This window comes from Cucurbita pepo, chromosome 20, assembly GCF_057944985.1.
Source record: "Cucurbita pepo subsp. pepo isolate OVF chromosome 20, ASM5794498v1, whole genome shotgun sequence".
Lineage (NCBI taxonomy): Eukaryota > Viridiplantae > Streptophyta > Magnoliopsida > Cucurbitales > Cucurbitaceae > Cucurbita > Cucurbita pepo.
In genome coordinates, this window is record NC_141817.1 from 2,047,568 (window position 1) to 2,056,701 (window position 9,134).

Sequence of the window (9,134 nt, forward strand, 5' to 3'; positions counted from 1 at the left end):
ACCGTCCAAGCCACCGCTAGTAGATATTGTCCGCTTTAGCCCGTTACATATCGCCGTCAACCTCACAGTTTTAAAACACATCTGCTAGAAAGAGATTTCAACACCCTTAAAAGGAATGCCTCGTTCCCTTCTCCAAACGATATGAGATCTCACAATAAAATGCCTCGTTCCCTTCTCCAAACGATATGAGATCTCACAATAAAACTATAAGTTATAACGCATTGGTAAGTCAGCATGAGAGGGGAGATTTATGAACAACAGACTCACAGAGGAAGTTAGATCATGTTGGGGAAATTGGATACCATAATCCAAGAAGGCAAAAATTGTGGAATCAGTAGAACCAAAAATATAATTTTACTACCTGAAAAAGTAATGAATTTACAAGTAATAATCTGCATTTGATCTATTCAACGACTGGGTGACTACCTATTCCAACAACAAATTATAAGCACAAGATGTACAACAGCCGGAAAAGACCTGCATTTGTTATTTGAAACAATTTTGGAGCAACAAATGTGAAATTTCCTGTTCGTTTGAGAATGTTCTTCGTTGGAATCATTCATCCCAATCGCGCTATGCTTACTGGCTACCCTTCAGCCTTGTTCTTGAAGGCGAGGGCTCACAAGAGACTGGTATGTTTGCCTATCAGGAACTGCTCCTTTAAGCACCATATAATCATGTAACTCAATGACATCCTCGGAGCCACAATTCTTAACAAAATTGGTGATGAGAGTCGTGTATGTTACAAGGTCAGGAACTATCCCCTGTGTACTCATTGCTCTCATCAGTTCCTTGGCTTGATGGATCAATCCCATCTCGCACAGAAAGTTGATCATTATATTGAAAGTAACTATGTTAGCCAAACTCCCCACGTTAATCATTTCTAAAAACAATGCAAAAGCCTTCTCAATCCTCCCATTAACGCAATATCCATGTAGCAATGTGTTATACGTTACTGAATCGAGGAAACCATTCTTCTGTAATTTGTCTACCAAGAGTTTGGCGGCATCAATTGAGCCTTGCTTGCACAAGCCATCTAAAATAGAATTATAAACCACCAAGTCGGATTTTCCACTTGCCTTTACTGTTTTATCATAAATCTGAATTGCAGCTTCCATTTTTCCTTCCTTGCAACATCCATCAATCAGAGTGGCGTAAGTAACTATGTCGGGTTCGATACCACGAACAATCATACTGCTCAGCAATTGCTTGGCACCTGCTGTCTTTTGGCTCTGGAACATATAGTTGATGAGAATGTTATGAGTAAAAGCATCTTTTACAAGGTTCCTTTCGAGAATGTGGTCATGAATTCTTAGCGCTTTATCGAGATGTCCATTTATACAGAGCCCCTTTGTAAGGATTGAGAAGGTAACCTCATCTGGAAAGATATGCCTATTGATCATGTCAGATATTAAAAATGAAGCTTCTTCTAATTCCCCTTCCTTGTAAAGCCAGTAGACGATGGAGTTATATACAACAGTGTCTGGAATCAAGCCCATTTTAACCATTTCTTCACACAGCCTAAATGCCACATCCAAACTCCCTTTTCTAGCATATCCATCAATCAAAGTGGCATATGTTGTCACGTTGAAATCTACTCCCAGCTTAATCATTTCACTAAGAACATTTTCTGCAGACTCTAATCTCCCTATCTTGCAGAACCCATTGATCATACAATTATATGAAACTATATTAAGCAATACACTGCCTCCTGAAATTACCCCCATGTTCCTTGCCAGCTTTAGAGCAAGATCCATGTGGCCCATTTTACTTGCTTTATCAATGATCATATTAAAAGCAACGACATTAGGCCAAATTTCGATCTTCAGCATCAAATAAACTACAGAGATTGCTTCTAGTAATTTACATTCCTTGCAAAAGGCATATATAATCAAATTGAAAGTGTTCACATTTTCAATGTAACCACTGGCAACCATTTCCTTATACATATTCCAAAACTTATCAGTCTCGTCCAACTTTAAGAGCTGATTTAAGAAGTTATTCCAAGCATGAATTGTAACCCAGAAACCTTCATCTCTCAACTTTTTGATAACGTTGTATGCACCTTCTGCAGTCCCTAACTGAGTGCAAGTCCTCACCAGTGCATCAAAGACCGCCGGATTTGAACTACAAATTTCATAGCTATCAATCAACCCTCCCAGAACCTCCAATGGCGACTTACCATCTTTAAGCATTAAACTCTTCATAATAGACAGCGCATCATCAAAATTTCTAGAATTGACTAACACGTGAACTAAGGTACAACATGATTCCAATGAGTGTGAAATGTTGTCTCTTGCCTCAACCCAATTGTAGAATTCTAAAGCAAACTGTGGAGAGGTGCGAAACTCGCGAACAACACGACAAACCAACGAATTCGTGAGACTTGGTGATACTTGCTCTAAGAATTTCCATCTTCTATGTTTTAAATTAACACAAATTGCTTTACAAATAATATCCTCTGTGCTTGGACTGAAAAGCTTCTTACCCGTATGGAAACCTCGGCTAAAAACACAACTTCTCCTCAGAAAAATGAAGCTAAAAATCATGGAATGCTGAAAACCCAGTTCATGAAATATCCTAATATCTGCAAGTAAAACAAAACGAGTAGAAATTCAACTAAGTAAAGCTCTAAATACTCCCATATACATGTTGCTAAGAGACTTAAATTGTGTGAAGCAAAATAAAACCCTAATTTCGCTCAAATATAACAAACAGGAAATATAAATCAGAGAATAACCCAACCTAGCTATCAACAACAGTATCTTACCTCCCAAGCTTCGCCAAGAGTGCAGAGGATACAGGAACCAATGAACTCGATGCACTATGCTATACAACGTCTTTGAACCTTCGCAGTTTGTATTCAGCTCCCAACACTGGAACTCCGGTCTCGTGCAATCGGAACTTGACGTGACTGAAAGCCGAAGACGGTAACAAATAGAAGCTGCGAACTGCGAACTGCGAACAGCAACGCAGCTATTCCACCATCGTCAAAATGACGTTGAACTCGCCACTGAAGAATTCGCAGCCATTAATTTTCCCGCGCGACCCGGTTCTGTCTGAAACTTCTGTACCATCTCGAACGCCGTCGTTTCGTTGCGGCAGAAATAATGGAGGGCCGGAACTGTCGTAAATACAACCCGTCTATTACTTAGGCTAAGATATGCCCTACAGGCTTTGAGGCTACAACATGCCTTTCGGCCCATTATTTTATAGCCCATTATTTTACGGCCCATTATTTTACGGCCCATTAAATTACCCAAACTAAAAGAGTTAAGAACCGTAGTTATTTAATGTGCACGTGTTATTCATCTTTCTATAATATTCTAAATATTCAACCTTCATCTTTTGCCTTCAATTTCATTATTTTTCATTAAAAAAAAATAGTAATGTAATTATAAAATGCATTATCAAATATTTGTAACACTAAACATATTAAATTGTAACTTATTAAGTTAATTAAGAATTTAAATTACCAAATATATATAGATATTATATATTTGAAATATAAGAAGTGTATTTATGACGTAATATTAGAGGGAAATGAGGAGTACGTTGAGTTAGAGTAACGCTACAATCACCGAGCTTTGACTTAGGAGGCACCGTGAACACAACGTCGAATCAAGGATTAATGGTGGGATCCGCCTCGTGCACAGCATCTGTCGGTGGCCATCCAACGGTCATGAATATTTGCTATTTTGCCAAATATTTTTTTTTTTTTTTTTTTTTGCATTTAAATCAAACCATTATTAAAAGTAATACTCTTTCTTTCACTATATATATAATTTATACTCCGTGTCGGCATCCGTAACAGTTGATTGAAAAGCCGTGAGCTCCGTCGTTTGCGGCGATTCCAGAATAAACCGGTTCCACCGGTTTGTTTTCATCCAAGAAAATGGTCCAAAGAAAGTCACGAGATCCAAAAAAAAAAAAAAAAAATTATTAAAACGGTTAAAAGGTATTTTAGAGGTAAAAACATAATTTCTTTTTTTAATTTTAAAATTTGGAGGGAAGACCAAGAAAAATAAAATTAGGATAAAATGTGTGTATTCACGAGGTTTACAACCTACCTACTAATACCTAAAAAAAATATAAACTAATTAAATATTAAAAATAAAATAAAATATACTACTAATCAAATTATATAGAAAATAATATTAAAATATATATTATATAACTAATATATTATACAAATGTTATACCTTAACCAACACCCATAATATATATTTAAAGGTTTTATTGCAATATTAAATTTTGAGAATAAAATATTTATGGGAATTAAAGATAATTTGTTGGGTTAATATATATATATATAATTAGATTGAATTTTTTAAAATATTTAAAATCGGGTCATGATTTTTTATTTTTTTAGGTTTAATTTAAAATAGAGTTACAATTTAACCCAATTTAATCCAATTCTATCTTATTTTTTAAAAATTCTTATAAAAAAATAAGAATATTTGTTGGGTAATGTATTGTGATAGTTTAATATTTGAATTTTATAATATTTTAATAATTAAAAAACAACCCTACAACTCAACCTAACCCAATTGGAAGAAATGCTCGGATTTCTCTCTCATACACACTAAATTTCTTAGTCCGGCTAATCCCTAACTGTAACAGTCCAAGCTCACCACCGTCAGCCTCACAATTTTAAAATGCGTCTAAATAATGTTTTGTTCTACTCTCCAACATACGTTAAATCTCACGCTAACAAACTTAAATATCTAAATTGACTACCACATTTTATTTGAATTTTACTTGTTGAACTAAAAAACGAGATACAAATATACCTAATCTTTCACAGATAAAAAATGAATGGCACCCAAAAAAAATAGAAAAAAAAAAAAAAGTATTTGGGTGCGTCATCATTCGATGGAGTCCAACCATCATGAATTGTCCATATCCATCCTTTAAAAAATTCAGTCGCTTTCTCCCATTTTTATTTCAAAAACAATTATATTATTATTTGAATCAAATTCCAATTAATTTCCTTTGTTATATAATATGCAAAACTTTGTCAAATATTAATAATTGTAAACAAATTGTTAGTTTAGCCCCCAACACGTGTCACCAATAATGCAATTGAAATAAATATTAAATTCTCTTGCCTTGAAAGTAACGGACCAATTTGAGCTATGTTCTTGTGGGTAAATATTATTTATTTATTTTAATAATAGCTCTAATAATTTAATAAACAATATATAAATTATTATTTTAGAGATTGTTTGACATCTCTATTTTAAAATAATATCAATTTATAGCAAAATTAATTTAGGTAACTATTGCACCCTTTACTTAAAAAAAATTAAATTAATAAAAATACATATAAAATTACTTTGAACTTTTAATTTTTAAAAATTACTTTTTAAAAAGTTTAATTAACACTAACTAAAAAAATTAAACTATTTTTACGGCTAGTACTATAGTTAAAAAAATACTCACGAAAATTTAAAAATAATATTAACACAAATTACGTTTTAAAAAATATTAAAAAAAAATTATTATCTTGAATATATAAACAAAAGCTGTTTATTGACGCCTCATAGATTATATCTAAATCGATTAAGGTTAACTCTCGAAAATTATATCGGTAATATTGAATTTTTGTTTTTTTTTTTTTAAATTTAAAAGTAACCATTATATTTTTTATATTAATTACTTTCATCGAAAATGATAATTATCTAAAAATATTTTAAGTTTAATTTAGCGTTTGGTTATATTAAAATTTATTTTATTGATAAAATGGACACGTGGATAAGAAAAATATCGGATCTCACTGAAAATAAATGGATGCAGACTCCATCTGTCAAAATTTAAGAAGAAAGTCCAAAGGGTTATGAATAAATAAAATCCGAAAACTCTGTCAGAGCAGTAAATGAAGCACAGCGCCATTGAAAGACTCCTCAAATTGCAAGCAAACCCACAAAATTAAACAAACCCATTTCAAATTTCCCCTAAAGATCAAATTTTTGTGCTAACCCAAAAGCGAGGGAGTTGGTAATCCATCGTTGAAGTCCTTTTCTCTCTCTCTTTAGCTCTGTTTCAGCTTCTCCATTATTTAAGAAGCAGACAAGTGAGCTAAGAGCAAGTTCAGTGGACAGTGTCAAAAGAACCAGGGCAGTAATGGGTTCTAGAGCACTGGTTTTCTTCCTCTTCCTTTCCTTTCTGGGTGCGTCTTTCAGGTATGGTTCTGCAGCGCAGGATGAGCAAGACAATGGTCTGGTTATGAACTTTTACAAGGATTCATGTCCCCAAGCTGAGGATATCATCAAGGAACAAGTCAGGCTTCTCTACAAGCGCCACAAGAACACCGCCTTCTCTTGGCTCAGAAACATCTTCCACGACTGTGCTGTTCAAGTAATCTAAACTCTTCCCATCTCTTGTAATGAGCTTTAAAACTCTCTGATGGTTCTGTCTAATATAAAACTGTTGTGCTCAGTCCTGTGATGCATCTCTGCTGCTGGATTCGACCAGAAGGAGCCTGTCTGAGAAGGAGACAGACAGGAGCTTTGGACTTAGGAACTTTAGGTATATTGAGACCATTAAGGAGGCTTTGGAGAGGGAGTGCCCTGGAGTTGTGTCCTGTGCGGACATCCTTGTCTTGTCCGCTAGAGATGGCATTGTTTCTGTAAGTGCATGTCTTTCTTTTCCCATTTAGCTGAAATCACTGAAGGTTGCTTAACTTGCCTTGCTTTTTTGCAGCTTGGAGGGCCTTATATCCCACTTAAGACAGGTAGAAGAGATGGAAGGAGAAGCAGAGCTGATATTTTGGAAGAGTATCTTCCAGATCATAATGAAAGCATGTCTGTTGTTCTTGAGAGATTTGCAGCCATGGGCATTGACACCCCTGGAGTGGTTGCTTTACTAGGTAAACCTTGCTTTACTAAACTTGGAGCTAGAACTCGTAGGAATCACGGATCTACACAATAGGATGATATTGTACACTTTGAGCTACTTTCAGATTTCCCAAGATGAAGATCTATTCCTTATAAACCCGTGGACATTCCCTTAATTAGCCAACGTGGGACTTCCTTCCAACAATCCTCCTCTTGGACTCGAACAAAGTACACCATAGAGTCTCTCTGGAGGCCTATGGAGCATTCGAACAGCCTACCTTTAATCGAGACTTGGCTCTTTCTCTGGAGCCCTCAAACAATGTACACCACATTTGAGTCACTTTTGACCACACTTTCGAGTGGCTTACAACTTTTTTGTTGAGGGCATTGACTCTGATTCTATCTTACTTTGAGCATAAGCTCTCATGACTTTGCTTTTGGTTTTTCGAAAGTCTTCGTACCAATTGAGATGTATTCCTTACTTATAAACTCGTAATCATTGCCTTAATTAGCTAACATGGGACTCGCTCCCATATCCTCGACCAGAACTTACCAGATATGAATCCATTGCATCGTGTAGGAGCTCATAGCGTTGGGAGAACACACTGTGTGAAGCTGGTGCACCGGCTGTACCCGCAGGTAGACCCTGCGCTGAACCCAGGGCATGTGGAGCACATGTTGTACAAGTGTCCTGATGAGATCCCAGACCCCAAGGCTGTGCAGTACGTTAGGAACGACCGTGGCACACCCATGATTCTGGACAACAACTACTACAGAAACATACTGGACAACAAAGGGTTGCTGATAGTGGACCACCAGCTAGCCACAGACAAGAGAACGAAGCCATATGTGAAGAAAATGGCCAAAAAGCAAGACTATTTCTTCAAGGAATTCTCAAGAGCCATTACCATCCTTTCTGAGAACAACCCTCTCACTGGCACAAAGGGTGAGATCAGGAAGCAGTGCAATGTTGCCAACAAGCTGCACTGAATCGAGCTCGCTCTCGATCCATGCCTCTCGCTCGGGGAGCGAGTTTTGGCTATTGTGGTTTATCCATCTGCTGCTTATGTTTGCTGTTTAGGATTATGCTAAGTTGTGCTTGTTGTAAGCTTTGTGTTGGCGAAGGGGAATGTATGAATGTATGGATGGATGTTGTATGTATATATGTATGTATGGATGGATGGTGGAGAGATGGTGTATGGTGTATGATGATGCATTGACCATATTGATGCTGGTTATTCAGGATCCATGGCAATGTGCTTGAATTATCTTCTTGTAGTAATAAAAGCTGCTCAATTGATAATTGTTCATCTTGATTTAACCAAGAACTCGGCCAATATATGAGTGGAGTGGAGGGGTGCTACAAAAACAAAACAAAGTGGTTACTTGGTCAATAGATGACCCCACGTTGAAGGACAAACAATTCAATGTGGTCTAGGTTTGGTAATACTTCTTACTCAAAGACCACCCTGCTCCGATCGTCAATCATATGGTTTGGTTTGAGCGCATTAGCTCTTGTTCTGCTCTTGTTCTTCTATGATACATAGTACCTCCGCATCTCATTCATCCTATCTTCTTTTTGGAGATTGCTATATTGTTTTTTACCAACCTTTTTTGGACTATTCTTGTTACATGTGACCCTTCTTCTTGTAGCAAATACATTCAAATCTCTTGTACATAAGAACTCCTGTTGTCGTTCTTCTAAGCTTTTCAAGGTTGTGCAGATCCTTGGTAACTTCTTTCCTTTATCACTATTTTTATATCCACACTCAATAGACGTCTTATTGTTGCTTCGACTTTCACTTGTGTAGAGTGTTTCTTCTTCATCATTTAATGTTGAGCCTTCCAGCCACTTCTTTGCTGGCTAACAAATTTTCAAACTCTACCAGTAATGGTTGAGTGGGTCATCCTTGTATATAGCAGTAATGGAACTTCTATATTCTGGTCGCAATCCATGGATAATGATCCTTTTCATTTGAGCTCCTCCAATGACAAACGTTGGATCTAATTCAGTAATCTCTCGACAGATTGACTTGACCCTATGAAAGTATTGAACAATCGTCATATCACATTGTGAGATTGACAACAGCTCGTTCTCCAGAAGTTGTAGCCTTCTATTGTTCTTCTTTAAGAATAACATTTTAGAACGTGTCTCATGCTTCTTTTAGTGTCTTGTCATTTCGAATGTGTTATACCATATCTTTTTCGATTGTGGTCTTCAAGGTAAACATTGTTTAGAAGAATAACATCAAGAACGTGTCCCATGCTTCTTTTGATGTCTTGTCATTTCGAATG

General features: G+C 36.2%; 2 protein-coding genes across 2 annotated transcripts; one reads left to right on the top strand and one right to left on the bottom strand.

The window, feature by feature from the left end:
- Positions 1–311: 311 nt before the first annotated feature.
- LOC111782650 (Pentatricopeptide repeat (PPR) superfamily protein) lies at positions 312–3,122 on the bottom strand. Its single transcript, XM_023663443.2, has 2 exons — positions 2,771–3,122; positions 312–2,587 (listed from the first exon to the last, which is right to left on the bottom strand). The coding sequence occupies exon 2, from the start codon at positions 2,547–2,549 to the stop codon at positions 594–596; it is 1,956 nt and encodes a 651-aa protein (XP_023519211.2). The 5' UTR covers positions 2,550–2,587; positions 2,771–3,122; the 3' UTR covers positions 312–593.
- Positions 3,123–5,988: 2,866 nt separating this feature from the next.
- PRXR1 (Peroxidase superfamily protein) lies at positions 5,989–8,142 on the top strand. The gene is made up of 4 exons (XM_023664173.2): positions 5,989–6,360; positions 6,443–6,631; positions 6,706–6,871; positions 7,420–8,142. Exons 1-4 carry the CDS (start codon positions 6,127–6,129, stop codon positions 7,827–7,829), a joined length of 999 nt encoding a protein of 332 aa, XP_023519941.2. The 5' UTR covers positions 5,989–6,126; the 3' UTR covers positions 7,830–8,142.
- The last annotated feature ends 992 nt before the right edge of the window (positions 8,143–9,134 follow it).

Excerpts from the sequence above, each read along its gene's own strand:
- LOC111782650 (XM_023663443.2), bottom strand. The coding sequence starts at position 2,549 with ATGATTTTTAGCTTCATTTTTCTGAGGAGAAGTTGTGTTTTTAGCCGA.
- PRXR1 (XM_023664173.2), top strand. The coding sequence starts at position 6,127 with ATGGGTTCTAGAGCACTGGTTTTCTTCCTCTTCCTTTCCTTTCTGGGT. Across the intron at positions 6,361-6,442 it reads TCCACGACTGTGCTGTTCAA|TCCTGTGATGCATCTCTGCT; the intron begins GTAATCTAAACT and ends TGTTGTGCTCAG. Across the intron at positions 6,872-7,419 it reads TGGAGTGGTTGCTTTACTAG|GAGCTCATAGCGTTGGGAGA; the intron begins GTAAACCTTGCT and ends TGCATCGTGTAG.